The following is a 19,901-nucleotide window of genomic DNA, read 5'->3' on the forward strand; positions in this document are numbered from 1 at the left end:
AGTGGAGCTTTATAAATTTAAATGGAGCAAAACGTCCCTTTTAGTTAAACTCCAATGTTAGACTCTAGAAATAAGTAAGCTCTAGTAAAAATTAGCTAACCAATACTGGTGATTTTCAACTCTAAGTGTTGTTCAAGAGGCCAATTGGACATTAACAATATCACAGTGTGTAAGTAGCCATCTTGTGCCTGGTATCTTTCAAACAATGTACTAAAAAATTTAAATAAAACCTATCAAATATATACTTAGTTACAGACAAAAGCCACAAATATTTGGTCTTCATTAAAAAGCTATAAAAAAAATCAGTTGTAAGTTCAATATACTAAAACATTGATGGTACCTTATAAGCTTAATAAAAGCACAGTATGAACTATAACGTTTAATCCTAATAGAACGTCATGACTTTTACAAAGAAACGTCATTTGTATTGCAGGAAACAAAAGCCCCAGCATTAGAGACTGTATATAAAAGTCAGCCTTTGGATTTAAATACTAGCCATGTTTTCATTCTATTCATCTACACGACTCTCACTTATCTTCTTAGATTTCTATTTTTCCTTTTGTCTTAATTTATATAATAAAAAATTATATCTCTATAGCAATATTAAACATTTTAAAGTAGTTTAGCAATATTTGGTAGCCTTCATTTGAGTAAATAGAAAGGCATTATCTAAAAGTCACTTTTATTTAGCAGAGCACTTGCCAATTACAATAAAATGCCTATTATTCCAAGAACTTCATTATAAATCAAACAATAATCTTTAATGGTCTTAAAGTAAAACAACTTACTTTAAGTTCTTAAACTTCCACTGAACTTTTTAAAAGTAGCCTGGCTTGAGGTTGTGTGACTAGCGTAATACATAACAGAAAGAGTGAAAGGGCAAGTATTCCCCGCGGGCTGCATCAACTGCTCACAACAGTCACTACTGCATGAGGTGCCCTGCCCTAAAGGAGCAGAAGCCCTAATGAAGTATCTTTACTACAGCTCAACTTTTCATAATCTATTCTTTCATTTTCTTAATTAGCATCCAGAATTAATGAGTTTTCTAATGCAGTGTCATACATATTTAGTTGTGGTTGATACCCAACTTCTGACCCACCCCTGTGTGTTCCCTTTAGCCTCAAGTATTTCCCTTTCCATGTCCAGACCATATGTATTCTGCTACCCTCCCCCCACATTCCTCTCTCAAGGTCTACTTCTCCTCCTTTCTTGAGCACCTTTCCACTTTCCTGGCATCTACCCATGCTCACTCCCACATAAATACACATACGGAACATTACAAGCTAGCACCTCCAAGAAAGAACATGTGGGACTTGACATTCTGAGCCTGGATTGCCTCATTCAATATATTCTTTTCCAGTTCCATCTACCTTTTATATTTCCTGTTGAATGCTAATACCTGGATGCTCTCTACCAGGTACTTAAAAGTTAAACGTCAAATTAAAAAGGAAATAACAAGGGGTTGATCCATCTAAAAAGTATTCCATAGAACAATAAGAATTTTAATTTCAAGTGAATTTTTATTAACTCAGAGGTGAATTTGATTTGCAACTTAGTATCTATTTGATTTCTTTCCACTTCCTTTAAAGTTAAATACAGAAGCAGTAAAATGAGAGGCTTGTCTTTTCATATTGCCATGCCATTACACTAATGATCCACCTCTGGCTTCCTACAGACCTTCAGAAAATGTTAGTGAAGCCACACGCTTTATCTGAAAGAAGCTGCTTGCTTTCCCATGGGATGGATGGCAAACCACAAGGGGGAGGGAACTGATTTAATTCCTGTAGCTAGAAAATCTTCAGGTCACTTTATACAGCTACCATACACTCTTTTCTTATTTTTTCAAAGCTTCCATCTGGAGAATCAATTACAATTAAAGAGAAAGGTAAGAAAAATAGTATATGTAGATTTTTGTAGAAATGCCTTTCCCAAAAAGTTAAATACACAAATCTTAAATTGTAAGGGCTAGCCAAAGTGGGGCAGCTATACCTCAGAAGCAGTATATTTTATATATCTTACATATTCAACTCTACAGTAATCTCAGTACCAAAAATGTTAGGCCCTATAGCAAAGGTCTTCAACAGAATCGTACAATCTAATACCATAGATCAAATAATCTGAGATTAAGAAACTCAACAATTCAGTTAAAGTAGAAATCACATTTACCTAAACTGCAATTATAACATAATATTTGAACTGTGTAACGCATTCATCCATTAACAGTGAATGCACAGGAAAATGTGTATTCAGCACCTCAAGTACAAAGCTCATATTTTATCTAAATACATTGATTTACTAGATGTAAGATACACACACACACGAATTAGCAGACACCTTATCTTTTAATTTGGGTTATATTCCTTGCTTTTAGATGAAATGACCATAACTAATCCAACGTGTAAGAACAATTCTGACTAAAATTTTACTAAGATATTTCAACATGCTAAGTGAGGAATTACGTGATGAAGCACTACTAAGAATTTTTACTCCACAGTTTTAAAAGCAATCATTAATGTAATAAGCAACTAAAAAGTTGGGTATGTTTCCTTTTTCTAAACTCATAAACCTTGCTATTTTTACTCATTTATAATGGCATAAAGAATCAACTTCAGATTCTTTCCTTCTAAATTAAGGTCTGCTTATACCTGGCAATTATCTTGATTCTAGAATTCTTATGTTCTGCTTTAAAAGCTCAAATGTAGAAACTTACACTTTGGGACTTCTTTGCATATATTTCTCCTGATAAATTACAAATTCACAAAAATGAACATAATCTTAAGAAATATGCATACAAATATGAAGTAGACTTCCAAAAACATGAAATATTGATAAAGTTAGCCCTTTTTGAAAACTACAAAAATCAAAAAAGAAAACTTTAAACACTTATTTAACTTCCTCACTTTCATGTCAGTTTTTAGTAATAGTCATTTCTTAATCAAGAGAAAAATCTCTGGAAAGTTAAGTGTTTATTAAAATTCTCGATGAACAGCAGAGCACTGCTGGAAGACTTCTTTAGTCCATCCATCCCTTTAAATAATCAAACAATAAAACAAATATTACAAGAACAAGCCTGACAAAAAATCATAATGAACCTCTCAGATGAGAAACTAATTGGTACTAAGTACACAATGGCTTACATTTAATCCTGTTAATAACCACACAAAAAAAGAAATAAAAGACTCACTTTTCAGTCATCTCTCTGGACCACTGGGCTAAAATAACAGCATGACTAAATCTGACATTGACCCCGTGGCCCTGCTAGGAGTTAAAAGAATTCCTTTGAGCCTTCTGAGGCCTGTTTTCAACTGCTGCAGAAGGGGTGGGCTAGTCACACACACTTGTTAGCCTCCTTTACAGTAACAGGTCAAATTAGAAATGGTCGTATACACTGTAATATATAGCAGCACTCACTTTACGGCTGCCCATAAAAGAATGCTAGCGTTTATATATGGCTCATAAAGTATCTTGATGACTGAAATATAATTACATTTATGAGAATTTGTCCAAACAACATTATTAAAAATAGAACTTTAAAAACCAAATTCAGAATAAACTCTAACAAAAAAAAAAAAACACTAAACAACATTCAAGAACAAACACTAAACTATAAAAAAATAAATTTCACTTATTTTTTTCTAGATTAATCGTGTTTTTAGCAGCCAACTAAATGAAAATATGCTTTGTGAATTTTCACAAGCTTTCACATGAATCTTCAAAGACATTTTAGAGCAAAGATACAAATTTACCTGAAAGCAGCTTTCTATTTCATCCTTTTCTGAAATACAATTTACCTCCTACCCCAACAAAGAAACCAATGCGACAGCAGCAGTGGGATAATCAAGGCTACAATCTGCTACTCTTCACAATGCTTCCTTCCAGTATTAATGTTGCTAACTATGCAAGTGTATCCTGAAACATGCCAGGACTGTATCTCTATTTCAAAGGGTAGTCACTAAAAACTTTAAAAGCCAACTGCTAGCATGCATCCTGTATCTTTTTCTCATAGCTGCACCTGTTTTGTTAAAAAAAAAAAAAGGCTCCAATTTATATCAATATTTAAAATTAAAAGTTCAAAAATTTCTGAATACTAAAAAGTGATATCCTTACAACCCAAAGAAAGACAGTATGTATTATGGCATGCCTGAATTAGAAGCAGTTTCTAAAGCAAAATATAAAAATTAATTTTTGTGATTCCACTTCTGTACTATTATATAGACCTCTTATAATTTTAGAGTTTCGTATTAATAAGCTTTAATAAATACAATCACTTATTGGGCAGTAATACTAAGTTTCACGGCACTTTTTGTTAATGTTTTAAAACATATAAAGACCAGAGAAAAGTAATAACACTTTTCACTATCAAACCTTGTCAAGCATGTATTTTAGTATTTTAAATGGAGTTTCAGCACTTTTGTCTCTTAAAACTCTACACTGGTCTGCAGTCTCTCCACCTGTCAGTTGGAGTCACTTGCAGCAGACATTTCCTTGCCCCTCCCCCAACTTTTACTCTGTGCTCATCTCCTACTTTCTCTCATATCACCAAATATCATTTTTCAAAAAATACCAACACCCAACTGGAACACAGAAACACAGTAATATGACTTATTTCGTAAACAGCTCCAATTTAAATTCTAACTCAGAACAGAAACTGAACAGAAAATTTCAAAGCCAATCAGTTTTCAAAACACTCATTAATTAATTAATTAATTCTCTTCTCGTTAGCTTACCGTCACAGCATTTTCTGGCCTAAAACAAAGCATACATGAAAGTATTTCCGTTACACCTTAATATTACTACACAAGTTTAGCTACTCAGTTTTAAAAGAATATTCCACCCAGTGCCAAAGCATAAAGAGAGAGAGAGAACAAAAAAAAGAAATACTGCAAAACAAGAATTGCAAATAAAGACTGGCAAAGGCACCAGGCAATCATGACCTTTAAAAACAAAGGTTGTGTGACAACTGCCTGGGAGGTTTCAGCAGCACTGAGCACTCCCCCAGCTTCTGCCCTTGGTCCGTTTCCAGCCTAGCTCTGCAATACTGTGCTAGTATGCTCACAGTCAGGCCTACACTTGCCATGAAAATATATGTTCAAAGCTGCACACTTTTTTATAGTTATGTTACTTTCACATTATAGAACATGCCCCGATCTGATGCACTATTTCAAATTGTTGTATTTTGCAATTATTAGATTGAAACATCAAAGGTCAAGTAAAAAATTTTTTTAAAATACCATTCAGAAGTCTGAGTAATCTTATAAACTAATGAAGAGTATAAATATATGATCAAAAAGTTCAAATGACTATTTTACTTAGAACAGTCAACGACTAGTTAGATATCAGCATATATTTTCTTGTTTTGAAACTGTTTTTAAAAGAAATTGTTTCTTGAGAACTCATTTCATACAAATCAAAATATTAGTGTAAAATCAAAATATTGAGAAATGATAAACCAAAAAAGCAAAATAACATAAAAATGATGTTTCTTGGTAATTATGAATTCTGTAATTTAAGACACTAAAAATATCAAAAATTTAAAAAGAACACCATTACTAGACACTAAAAATATCAAAAATTTAAAAAGAACACCGTTATTAGATACAGGATGGCCATTCTCCAACTATCAGAGTACCCATATACAGAAAATTACTAAATATCCAATTACTATTATGTATTACATTAAAAATTCCAAAATGATAAATTAGCCCTCCCTCCCTCCCTCCCTCCTTCCTTCCATTCACCAACAACAAGGTTTTCAGCCTGTTAACTCAGAGGCATCACAGCATTACAACCTTTAAATGGCCAAGGATTTTTTTTTAAATTTATTTTATGTTAAAGTAATACACAATACTGTATTATGTCATGTCCATAAAACAGAAATAGTTTCAGACACATATACTTTTAAAACCTTTGTATATGGGAAAAATATTTTGTAGAGCTGTTAGACGCAGATTCCCTGGTTTTTATTTACAACAAAATTGCCTGATTGTTAAGCTGCCACAGCACATTTTCTCAAGGACTTAGCATTTGGCAGCATCAAGCTGTCATTTCATGAAACAAAATTACTCACATCTGAGAAGAAACAGCATCATCTATCTTTTTTTTAAAAGACCAATTTATAAGAAGATCTCAAGGTAAAAATGCAATATTCCTAATCAAGTATATGAACATTCAAATGTCCACTTATATATGTTATGGACAACAAATTTTCAATATAGATGAAATCATATATACAATTATAACTAATCTCAAGAGTGTGCTTTTATTACATAATATTTAAAATAAAATTTTACAATACTCCTTACTGACAATTAGTATTTTTACTATTAAAACTTGACTCACGACAAAAAAACATCTTCATTCTAACAGTAGTAAAATGATCAAGAGCAGAAATTTACAGCACTAATAACTTTCCATCAATTTCATAAAGCTGACATATATTTTAAGCTTCTCAATAGTTTGGGAATTAAATTGCTACTGTTATTAAGAAAACAAAAACATGATCAAAATGACTTTTTCTCTGCTAGTCCCCATGGATCTAACTACCACACAATAATTCTTCACAATATGCCAAACAAAACAACATAGAAATATATGCACTGAGGAAAAGAAAGAGCAAAGGAACAAGTGTGGCCGGTATTTTAAAAAAAAACAAACAAAAAACAAAACTCTGTCCTCTTAGCAATCAACAAAATAAGAAGAAAGAAAAAGTAGAAAAGTCACTCAGAATATATGACCAAATGAGCATGGGCACTCTTGCAGAAAACCAAGTCTGCAACCCAAAGCCATGGGAAATGTAAATGAGCAAGCAGCCACAATAGGCAGGGATTCTGCACAGATAGACTGCTGCGCCGCAGGTACCCTACTGAAGATCTTTTTGAGATTCCTAAACAAACTTTATTGGTTTAATCCATTTTTAAGAATAACTACCAAGACTCAAAAGAAGATTAAGTTTTTCCTTTTTTGCTAAAATACGCACATGAGTGTAATATATTTAAAGGAAGAAAAGGGATTCTCATTGCTTACTATTGCTTTAAAAAGTTGCACACAAACCTATAATCTTCAAGGTTTAAATAATCAAAGGAATAAAAACATCTAATGAAATAAAGTCTCTTTGCTGGTCCTGCTAACCTAGCGTTAGGTAGCTGCGCCATCCAACAGCAAGCACAGCTCCTTCACTCACACAGAACTATATTGTAGTCAGTTTTTTAACTAACCAATACTGTTGAAAATGAGATGATTTGAGATTTGACTATTACATTTATTTTGTTAAACCCAATAATAATAATAATAATAATAATAATGGCTTTTCAAATGAAAACATTTTAAACAGAAAATTTTAAGTACAAATAGAACAATAACAACAAAAACACTCACAAATACCTCACAAGCTACTACCTGGTGGATTTTTACCAAGAATTTTTTCAGAAACATTTAAACTGGGTATCATGAACTTCTTCAACTATTTGGCATCAGGTTAAATGATTATTAGGCAATACTGAAACCGAACAATATTTAAATTATTTAAATTACAAGTATTCACCACAAAATCTGTGTCATGTCTAAAGCAAACCAAATGAGCAGAAATAGAAGGATCAAAATACTTGCCTATATAGAACTGACACAATCTTTCAAGTTCTTATTGTAACAAAGACATTTTAATGACAATCAAGAGTCTCCTTAAATGTATAAAATAATATTGCCTCTAAAAGTCACTGGCAAAAAAATCCCTATGCTTAAAGCAAGACGATTTAACACGTAGGAACAGCTAGTGTAGTGTACAGACTAACTTCCAGGGTTAATGTAGTTCTACAACTCTTCAAAAGCCACCTTTCTTCAGTTAAACTTATCTGCCGTAATCCTACATTCCCCACTTTTAAAAGCACTATTTGAATGACTTTAGCAGACATTTATCAGCATAACCAAACTTTCCTAGTCTTTAGAACTCCTCATTAGTAGAACATGGAGAGTGTTGAAAGTTCTCTAGAGGTAGACTTTTTGCTGGTGTGGGTAATTCTGTTACAAGTGCTATTTAGCTACAAAGTAAAACCAAATGCGACCTACTCCCTTCAAGGGACTTGCCAATAAAAACACTTTCCCTTAAAAACTAGCCCTGAGCTTCTAAATGCTACTCTCTCACCTGGGGGCAGATGGCTGGCTTAAAGCATCTCACCATCACACAGGTTCCCTGTCTTCTTTTAAAATGTGTTTGTAAAAGGCAGGGATAAGAACAGTGAATAACTTTCAAAAATGACAAAAGCTGAAATTCTAAGGTTAAGAATTTACGACAGAAATCAAAGTTACACATTTAACATAGTAAGAATTCCTTAAAATAATTTGTTTCATCCATTTCTTGAATCCAAACAGGCACTACAAAGTAAATTTCATCTCTAGAATTATACCAGAGACAATATGACTGGATCAAGACTCAAATGAAAATCAAATAAAGGTGTGCCTTTATGTGCTCTGTACGACTTTCAAAGAAAATGTGCCCTTACATGGTGGATGCTCACTAAAATGTTTCTCTCATGTTCTTAGCATAAGTGACAATGATCAGGCCTGTAACTGAAAACGCCAAAACATTAATTAGCCACAGGAACTTTAACATCCAATCCAACAAAGGTAAGCAAGGAAACAAAAGAGACTTTTAGACTGAGCAACTTCCATCAACATTTCATTTTTAACCACAATTGGAGTATTTAAGAAAGTAACAAATTACTTGAAACTGAACATAAGTTTAGCAAAGTCTTAACAAAATAAAATCTATAAAGAAATTATCTGAATAGCCTTTATGCTCATGGAAAAAAAAGTTCTGTATTTCTTTTGAAAAAGGTTTCATAATCTAAACATGCCATTCATATAAAATGTATAATCTAACCATAAAAATATCCTATTAGTTATAGTTAATAGCTTTATACAAATGATCTTTATATACAGTAGATTATGTTTATAGCAAGAGGCTATGCAAAAATTACATTGAACCCTGCACCTAAACACATCAGGACTCAAGTTCCTATGACAAGAATGAAAATGTTGCCCACTTAATTTTATGCTTCTCCATTCCAAAGCAGTAAGCAAATCTATAAACTAACTTTTAAATAGTAACTATACTAAGTCATTAGTTCAATAAATATATATCAAGGTAGTTTTCCACAGAACAGTTTCTATTAAATTTAATGTAACTATGAAAAATCAAAGCTAGTTATTAATGCTTTTTCAAAAGCAAAATTCAATTCTCTTCCTCAGTACTAAAAAAGGTATTTTTTCTAAACAATGATAAATGAATTTAGACTGAAAGTCATAAGATGACTTTGAAAGAATGCGTACCAAAGTTGGTGATCTATAGAAAAATCACAGTAAAATTAGTGACACACAATATCAACATTTCAAAATGTTATTAAAATTCAACCCAAAGCTCCCTTGGACTTCATGGGTTTCCAATAAGATTTGTAGTCTGCTGAACAATAGCTATAAGAGGCTTTTAAACTTCACCCCATTCACAAGTAAAGTGGAATCTGAACATTTTTATTTCTTCTCTTCCTATGACAACTTCACCATGAAACAGTGAATAACACAGCTCAAGTCACTATGCTAATTAGAAATTAAATAAAAAAAGATGCCCTTACAACAGTTAAGTGGAAGGTGACATGTACAACTAGAGACACAGCTCAAAGCAGCTTTAGGAATTGTGTATGTAGTCCATGCTTACAAAAGCTGATCACACTAGGGAGGGAGCCTTGTTGCTCTTGGTCACTGGAGCTCTAGCATGGGGCTACTTTTTAATTATAAGACAGATACTAAACTATACATCCACAAGGAAGTATGTCAAATGGCAACTCATTTTTGTAACCAATTAGGCCTGGGATGTCCTAAGAACTGTAATTACCAAAATTAAGTTGATAAAAGGAGGAAAATACTACCTTAAAAATCTGAAGGATTATTGAAAAATAAAGCTTTATTAGTGGTTTCAAACTAAACAATTTGGTTCCTTTACTATGGTCAAACAATTAAGAAAGACAACAACCTATAAAAAGCCCAAATTATATAATTTTTTTAAATGTTCTATTTTCAAAAGCTCTGCATAAAGAGGCTGGAGAGATGGCCCAGAGAATTGGCTGCTCTTCCAGAGGACTCAAGTTTGATCCTCAGCACCCATATGATAGCTTACCACCCAGTTCCAGGGGATCTCATCTTCTACCAGGCACACACATGGTGCCCAGGCATACATGCAAGCAAAACACACATACATACAAAGTAAATATAATTTTTAAAAATTTAAAGAACTGTATAAGATACTCCTTAAATAGCTGGTCACATTCCTTAACTATTCACAGCACCTGATCCAACTGCAATATAGTATACACTCCAACTGGACTATAAACTGACACCTTGTCTCATAAAGCAATGCACAGGCTGGGCATTTTTTTTTATATATAAATAAAATATCCAACTATATTTTCTTTTCTTTTTTATGTGTAGGGAGTGGGTTTCAAGACAAGGTTTCTCTGTGTAGCCCTGGCTGTCCTGGATCTCACTTTGTAGGCCAGGCTGGCCTTGAACTCAAGAGATCCACCTGCCTCTGCCTCCCAAGTGCTGGGAATAAAGGTGTGCACCACCACTGCCTGGTTCCAACTGTATTTGCAAGAAGAGATGGAAGAAAGAGAGACAAGAAAGAGGCAGAAACAAAGAAAATCATGACCCAAGAAATCTTCCATAGCATTCTGAGCATATAAAGAACCTAAGTGTCTGCTCTTATCTCAGCTAAGATAGCCATGTTAAAAGACATGCTGTTAAAATGTTCCATCCTATCTAACCATATATAAACATTAATGATACCATATACTCATGTTTCTTTCTTATACATTACTTAAACTTTCCAACTGAGCCTTGTGTTTTGCCTACAAAGTAGGAGTTTTGGGGGTTGCTTTATGTTTTGTTCATTTTTGTTTTGTTTTGTTTCTTTTGAGACAGTCTCTCTAGGTAGCCATGGCTGGCCTTAGAACTTATTATGTAAACCAAACTGGCCTTGAATTCACAGCAATCCTCCTGCACACCTCTTGAGTGCTATGATTAAAGACATGAAACCAGCTGTGCACTGTTTTATGAGACAAGGTTTCAGTATAGCCTAGTTTGATCTTAAACTTGAAATCATGCCTTAGCCATCCTGAACTGGTACAGGCATATGCCACCACACCCAGCTAGTGAGCTTTCTCAATTCCATGCACCACTCTCTCCCCCCATGTAGGTGTCTGCTCCTGTGCATGAGCACATGTGTGATGTACATGTATGTGTGCACATGCATGGAGGCTAGAGATCAGCCTTGGGTGTTGTCCTGTTTTTTGAGACAAGGGCTCTTGTTGGGATCTGATGCTTGTCAATTATGCTAGCTAACTGGCCAGCAAGCCCCATCAGTGCTGGAATTTTAAGTACCTACAATCATACCAGACTTTTTATTCAGGTGCTGGGGATCAAAATTACGTCTTCAAGCTTGCGGGCAAGTGCTTTACAGACTGAGCTTTTTATTTTTTATATGATTTTAGATTTATCTTATACATATGAGTATTTTGCCTTCATGTTTGTATGTGTCGCATATGCATGCCTGGTGCCCATGGAAGTCAGATGAAGGCTTTGAATTCCCTGGAATGTGAACTACAGATACAGACACGTAGATTCTGGTAAAAGAACCTAGGCAAGAGCAACAGTGCTCTTAACTACCAAGACATCTCTACAGCACCCGGAACTTTTAAAAATATAAAGTGTATTATATTCATCGAGGATGATTGTGTTTGGTTCTGGAACATCTTTTGTACTTGTAGAAATGTTTGTTTAACATCACTGAGTTTTCCACATTATCAAGCATTTTAAGCTTCTAAAGGCGGGAACCATATGACAACTCTTGAAGCCCAATTCCCAATACCTTACTTAAGTAAGTGGCTTGCAAGGGTTTTTTGTTTGTTTGTTTGTTTGTTTAAGGTTTAAGAATTAAGACTATCTTGTCTGGTGTGGTGGCGCACACCTTTAATCCCCGCACTCGGGAGGCAGAGGCAGGTGAATTTCTGAGTTCGAGGCCAGCCTGGTCTACAGAGTGAGTTCCAGGACAGCCAGGGCTGCAGCCAGGGCAGAGGCAGGCGGGTTTCTGAGTTTGAGGCCAGCCTGTATAGCCAGGGCTATACAGAGAAACCCTGTCTGGAAAAACCAAAAAAAAAAAAGACTATCTCATAAGCTAGTAGATTAGAAAATGTCATCAAATCAAATAAAATGTATTTAAGAAAAGTGTCATACTTGAGACATTCAAAAAACAACTTGGGTTTTTTGTTTATGTGACAGCAGGTCAACTGTGGAATTTGGTATCTAATAACTGAGAAAGTATAACCATTACTTCATTCAGTAAACTTTAAACTGTCAACTGAAGGATGAACAGGTATCAAGCAGGCAAGGAAGAGACTGATCCGAGAAGATAGACTGTGTATGTAAAGACCCAAATCAAATCAAATAATTGAAATGTTTGACAACTACAAAGACATGAAGGCGAGAGAGAGACACTGGGTAAATATAAGGTAGGAAGGTGAGGCTGGTGGTCTCAATGATCAATATACATGGCACCCATGTGGGAAATGACAAGAAATAAATAAAAAGGCAAGATGCGAAAAACTGAATTTTAAATCCATTCTACTCAATTATTTTCAGGGACAAGGTGGAGACTTTAAAAATAGGCTTATCTGAATGGGCTTTACCTTATTTTATTGATTTTATAATTATATAAAACTAAATTGTTTATATAGTTATAAGGTAAAATTAAATTTTAAAAAGATAATCTTTACCCATATAATCCCTAACTACACTCTAAATATTTATTCTCATACCCACAATAAAAGGAAACATCTTTTTGCAATAGACAGAGACCATTACAGAAACCTCAGCAACAATTAAAATGCATAGCTGTGGAACCCAGTCCCAATGAATACATCTACAATACAACTCCTGCACCTAAGGCTCCAGGATCACTGGAAGAGGAGGTAGAAAGATTGTAACCGCCAGAGGATTGGGGAATTTACTGTGAGACTGTCTCCTAGGAATGTCAGAAGATATACTCATAAAGTCTCACCAACATGACTGCCTAAACATGAGCTGAACAAGGAAAATAAACGACATGCTTAAGTGAAGGGGTGGGAGTGGAAGAGTGAGCATGAAGCCTCAACCCTAACAAAGAACTACAGGCAACTTAGAGTGGGAGATAATAGTCTTCTCTAGGGAAGAGCAAAGCAATTGATTGTCCAATGTTCACCCTGAAAACATACATAAAAGTAACATTATATGGGCCAAGCAAGTTGTATTTATTATAGTTAGGGATACAACATATATACATAACAGCAACACACATATATAACAACAAGAAAAGGAAAGGGGGCATATATTTGAAAGAGAACAAGTTGATTGGTAAACATGGGAAGGACTGAAGGGAGGAAAGGGAGGGGAGAAAGAATGTAATTATACTATAATCTAAAAAAATATGCATTTTTAAGGCAATTGAAAATAAACATATCAAAAGCAAAATGAAACAGATGAGCCTATGTATCAAAGGTAAGTAAAAGGAAAACAAGCCATAGGAAGTAGGAAATACAATAAGAAATATTTAAACAAAACAAAATGGATATAGGAAATTCTAGATGGAAAGCAATCCAATTAGTGAAACTACATTACAAAAAAATTAAAAAGAAAGGAGAGGAGATAAAGGGTAGCTTATAAATGAAAGGACACTAAAATCAGCAACAACTTGAAACATACAGATCAGAAATGATTCAAATTAACTCTAAGGGAAAAAAACTGAGAGTTAGCCTGTGATTCTCACTGGGCATTTGATGATAAAACAGTTATTCGCAAATTGTTTGGGAGTGATAATAATTACATTTTTTAAAATGAATTTCTCTTCAGAAAGATTTACAGAGTGAAACATACACTGCATATATGAGTGAGATAACATTATATCTATGTTCTGCTTCAAAATAGTGACAGAAGCATGTAACTGCAGATAGAAAGGATCAGTTCCCAGTTCTGAGACCTGTGTCAGCTATGAAGCTGGTTTACAGGACACTGGAATTCATTACAACATTCCATCCTTAATAAAGACCTACAGGAAAAATTAACCATTCTTCCTACAGTTAAAATGCCCTCTTTTTAATCCAAGGAAAACAATTCCTAAAGCACTTACTGTCTTTATTATTTAGCTGTCTTATGCAAACAATGGTTGCCACTCACTACACCAATGAAAACATGCTTGTTTCTTTCGGTACATCTTCTCTCCCAACAACAGACATGCTTTTCTAACACAGAAGTCCTCCTCTATCTATCTATCTATCCATGGTTTGGTCTCCATAGTGTGTTACACATGGTCAACTACAATCTGAAAAAATATTAAATGGAAAGTTCCAGGAATAACCAGTGCAGTAAGTTTCAAGCTGTACCCCATTCTGAGTAGCGTGGCAACATCTTACACGATCCTCCCGTGGCTTTTGAGAATCATCCCTTATCCAGCATATGTGCTGCATGCAGTACTGCCTCCTAGTCCCTCAACAGCCCTCTCAGTCCTTAGGCAATCATCATGACATCACAAAGGGAGTAGTAAGCATCCCTAATCTTATTTCACAGCAGCCTCAAAGTTCAAGACAGTGACCTGGCACCTAGAATAGACCAAAGAGGAGATGTTATAAAGGCCTTCCTTCGAAAATGTTCAGGTTCTTGATAGAAATTGTGTATATTGAGATCGCCAAAAATCCACAGCAACTATGAATCCTCTATCTGTGAAAATATATCTAGAGGGAAAATGCAGACTATGTATGCATTTATAGTCTTCCATACTTATGTGATAGTTCAAATTCAATAATTGTACTTACTCATTTATAAACCACGAAATTTCAGTAACATCAGAATTTTGAAAAACTTAACTTCAATAGCTGAGACTTCTATAAAATTAACTCAGTTTCTTACTGTATTAGTCTCTTCAATGAAACAATTGGTCTCTAGCTTAAAATAAGTACATTTCTATGTTCTTATGCCAATCTGTATTTTAAGCATCTCTTTTTCTCAGGGTTCTCAGACTTAGTTCCATTAGCACCACCTTTCCTTCTCATGCCCCAACACTTACATGATTTTAGTGAACTGGTGAGGCAGCTTAGTAGGAAACAATACAGACTCTAAGGACCCACATGGTAGAAGGAGAGAATTAATTCTTTTAAGTTGCCCTCTGGCTTCCACAAGTGTGCCACGGTATTCACATGTCCAAACTTACACACACCCATGCATGCATGTGCACATATATACAAATAAAAACTAAAAGTGTAATTTTTAATAAAAAAATTACCAAATAAATAAGCCTTCTCCTCGTGTTTATCTTTTCTAGCCACAACTTGCCTTTGATCCTCTCTTATAGAAACCTTCTCTCCAACCAGGTTTCCTCACCATCTAACAGGAGAAAGGCAGCCTTGCCCCACACCATGCTCCAACACCAGTGCCACATCAGGTCCATCATCTACCATCTAGCCACTTCCTCTTTAGGTCCATAGCATTAGCAACTTCTCTTTCTCAGGACCACCCTTTCCCATTTCAAGTTCTTTCATAAAGTCAATGCCTAGTTTATATTTTCAGAAATTATCTAAATACTGCGGTTAGCTTTTACCATCTCTGCAGATCCTTAAACCAGCAGAGACCTGTTACAAAATAAAAACAAACTTTAGCTTCAGTATGCTAAATCTAAAACAAGGTTTCAGATTTACAATAAAGGCTCCAAATGGAGATACTAAGCAAAAAAAAAAAAAATACACATACAGATACTAAAAAAAAAAAAAATACACATACAGAAAGATATACAGGAAGATGAATAGAAACTAGTTGAGGGAATCTTTCGACCCAAATATTACGAAAACAATGGAGTGCTTTAAAATGAGTTCACTACATTCACATTATCCTAACTGTGACTGAACACTACTTCTAAGCAATCTTTACTCTTTTATTTTTGATGTGTTAGCTTAATGAATTCCAAGCTCAGAACTCCTGGGGAGACAGACAATTAGTAACAGCTTAGGTGCCAAGTCATACATTATATAAAGACCACCTCCCATATATGTGTATTAACCAAGTTACAGTATTGTGATTAGTAAAATACAAAGTCTTTAGGAGAGTATTAGCAACTCTTTATAAACACACATTTTCTCGATTACCAGATACAAAAAGATAGAACTATAGTCATAGTGAGACTGGTCAACTGTTCTAAAAGGATTTTATCTTGCAAATACCATGATCTACTACCAAAGAGTATCTACAGCATGCATCCTTTGCACAGTCACCTCTCACTCCCCTCCTCCCAAGAAAAGCATACACAAGCTTATATTGTTCCCTCATCCATTTCAATCCATCAGAATGTATAACTTTCTTCTCTATCTCTACAAATATTAGATTTGGCAGTTAACTTTTAAGACTAATAACATATGTAGCCAATCTCATCTTACAAAACTTCCCTGACCTAGCAAACCAGCTTGGTCTAAAAGTTTCTTCCCTTCTGCCTAAAAACTATCATTTCTCCCTTATTTAGGCAGAAATTCATTTGATTTGGCTGTATAACTGCTATGTTGTTGTTATTATCATTATTATTATTATTATGGCTGTCAAATCCCAACGCTCATCAAACTATAGCTTGTGCTAGCCCCGTTTTCTAAGTACGATCCTGTTGGAACAGCCACCCCCAAGTCTTCCTATTCTTTCTAAGACTGGATCTCATGTATTTGAGGCTGGCCTCTAACTTGCTATATAACCATGGCTGATCTTTAACTCCTCCTCCTCCTGCTTCCACCACCTCCCAAATACGAGGACACGGGTGTGCATCACCACAAGTGATAGATATGGTGTCAGAGATCAAACCCAGACCTTCACACATGCTAGACATGGATTCAAATGAGCTACATCCTCGGTGCCCATTTCTTTAAGTAGTACGGAAGGCAACTTTCCAACAAATAGGTTGAATAGTTAAAAAAACGTTATAGCCTGGAGTCCTAAAATATTGACCACCTGATTCTTAAAAAAAAAAAAAAAAATGACCATTCCTTTGGAGATCCAAGAATGATTTATATTTAATGTCATCATTTCTTCAGAAAACAGAAGAGAGGCAATAAGGTTTTGAAACACCAGTAAAGAACCATGAGTCACGAAACATCTGAAGAGCACTAGTGTGCAGGGCAGGTAAAAGAAGACCAATGAGGAAGCTTGTAAAAGCCCTGGCACAAAGGAAGAGCATGAAGGGAACTTCTAAAACTATTCACTGATATTACATGACTATACCTAACAGAGGGGACAAAACTTAACACCAAAAGTTGCACCTTCAAGAATGTGGTGCTTAACGTTAATATTTTCTCCTACAGTCCACTGCAGAATTTAAGCCTGTCCTATCTCCTGCTACTAGATCTGCAGTTCCTGAAATATCAATCCTGTATCTTGTGTCTTCTGTGACCTAGATATTCCACATGTTTGTTATCTGGCTAACTCCTGAATAAGCAAACACTTATTCAGGCATTATAGAGGCAGTTCAAAGAGTTGGCCAAATAAGAGCACAAAGCCAAGCAGATAGAGTACTCACCTATGCTCACAGACAGAAAAGAACTAAGATTTCCATCTAGAATGACTTGAGCCAAACAAGAAGAAACGCTATAAATTTGCTTATAGAAGCAGTTTCTTTGACACTTTAATATATTCTTTATCATGTTCAGAAAAAGCACCACTAAGCTAGTGAGTCTCATGTAAATAAAACCAAAAAATGAAATTAAATAGATGAGAGCCTACTGGTCTTTTATCTAGGAAAGGTAGTCCTCCTTTAATAAAGATGTTAGTACTTTTCAAAACAGTCAACAGGACACTAACCTTCAGCACCAGTGTTCTCACATCCCACCAAGTTGAGAAGGATGTCACTGTCTTTACCATCTTCTTCAGATCCCAGGAGCATCCAGCTTTCCACATTTTCGTTCTCTGAAGTGGTACTTTCTTCCTCCTCATTTGAACTGACCTCTATGATCATGACCTCTCGGATCACACCTGGCCTCTCTTCAGGTTCAGGCTTCTCATTATTCCTCTTGCATTTCTGAGCTACTTTATTAGAATGAGAAGTAGCAGGGCTCTGGGTCTTTTCTTCCGATTGGACTTCAATATTTTTTCTTTTACATCTATAAATACTATCTTCATCAGATAATGTGATGACCTCTGATGTATCAGATAGCTGGATGACCTCACTATCTGAAAGGACGATTAAGTTCTTCTGATTTGGTTGACTACTCACTATTTCCGAATTCTCACAGTTCTTTTCCTCATACCCTTCCTCCTTGTTGGCATTATGTATATTCTGGGCATAATGGACTTGGCTGTAGAGCTGAAATTCCACCTCACTATCAACACTCAGTTCACTAGATGAATCATCACGATAAAGATCATCTTCGAATGCTTCTATAGTCTCATAGCCACCAAACATTATGGAAAGTCAGTTGCCTTAATGCTGTAAAAGAGAAAGTCATACGAGAATGGTTTTAAAAGTTGAAATCTTGTTCAGTAAGTACCTATTAGCCCAGAGCTGACTTTTAAGATCCCACTTCTCCCAACATGCTGAAACTTTTTCCCCTAAGAATACACTTTCCTACGCATTTCTAAGCCCTGCTATTGCCCACTAGAACAGTGGCTCTCAACCTTCCTAAGGCTGAGGCCCTTTAGTAGGGTTCCTCATACTGAAATGACCCCAACCATAAAACCATTGCTGCTACTTCATAACTGTAATTTTGCTACTGTTGTGAATTTTAATGTAAATATCTAATATGCAGGCCACCTGATATGAGAGTTGTTCGACCCCCAAAGGGATTGTGACACACAGGTTGAGAACTGATTGATGCACTAGAACAATACTTAGACCTTTCAAACAAGAATTGCTACCAACAGACTGAACTGTATCAATTCAAATATCCTAAAGGTATACTTGAAAGGAAACAGGTTGAGATCCAGTGCTAGGCAGTGAACACTTGTTCTCTAAAATGTTAAGACTCCTAAAAGTTTCTCTCCCCAGTCCATTCATCTTTTATTCCTCTTTTCTTTTTTTAAAACAGGGTGTTGTTATAAGAGACACCAGGCTAACCTTGAACTTAAAAGTGATCTTCCTGCCTCAACCATCTGCATGCTGGAATGAAAGTATGCCAAGTTGCCTAGCTCTATTAACATTTTTTAAAGAAAAAGAGAGAAGTGTATCGTCCTGCACCGCAGTAACAGAAGAATCACCTGCCTCCCTCCATCTCCTCCATCTCTCCTTTCATTCTCCATCACTTCTTCTCAGGTACACCTTCTCATACAAGAGAAAACTCTCTTCACACCTACTGTGAGTGTGTTTACTCTCAATTCAAAACAGACAAGGGCCCAGGAATAATGTGTGAGCCTCCATGTGAGGTGACCCCAGGGTTCATTCCCAATGCTGCAAGAACTATTACTACCTTTACTATAATAATAACCTACCCTGTGATAATGTTTATTCCCATGCTAGTTATAAAACTGTATTTGAAACACAATTCTTTTAAATACCTAAAATTGAGACAAAAATCACAGCTTTGGGAATATATGTCTAAAAAAAAAAATTTCTACTGAGCATCTATAAAATCCCCTGCATCTTTCAACTCAGGTTTAATAGTATTTCCCATCAGAAAGAATTAAGTGCTCTATTTCAGAGGCTTCCATGGTACTTATAAAACACTCACCACATTTCTAATTACTTATTCAATGTAAATGTCCCAGAAGTATGGATCCAGGAAGGCAGGGACCTTGTTCACTTTGTTAAATAGATCACAATAGCCAAGCCAAACAGCTAGTTGGAGATGTTTTTAAATGTTTGAAAA

The 19,901-nt window shown here is 35.2% G+C and overlaps 1 protein-coding gene across 4 annotated transcripts in view; it reads right to left on the bottom strand.

The window, feature by feature from the left end:
- The window catches only part of Zcchc7 (zinc finger CCHC-type containing 7), a 171,096-nt gene that overhangs the window by 147,486 nt on the left and 3,709 nt on the right, over window positions 1-19,901 (bottom strand). For all 4 annotated transcript variants that reach the window (XR_015047389.1, XM_021160513.3, XM_021160514.3 and 1 more), the window contains exon 2: window positions 17,902-18,526. Coding sequence is in view for 3 of the 4 variants with exons in the window: in XM_021160513.3 (XP_021016172.1) it covers window positions 17,902-18,502 (601 nt within the window). In the remaining variant the exon portion in view is untranslated. The remainder of the gene's footprint in view (window positions 1-17,901; window positions 18,527-19,901) is intronic.

This window comes from Mus caroli, unplaced genomic scaffold (assembly GCF_978045245.1).
Source record: "Mus caroli unplaced genomic scaffold, Mus_caroli_1 scaffold_6, whole genome shotgun sequence".
Lineage (NCBI taxonomy): Eukaryota > Metazoa > Chordata > Mammalia > Rodentia > Muridae > Mus > Mus caroli.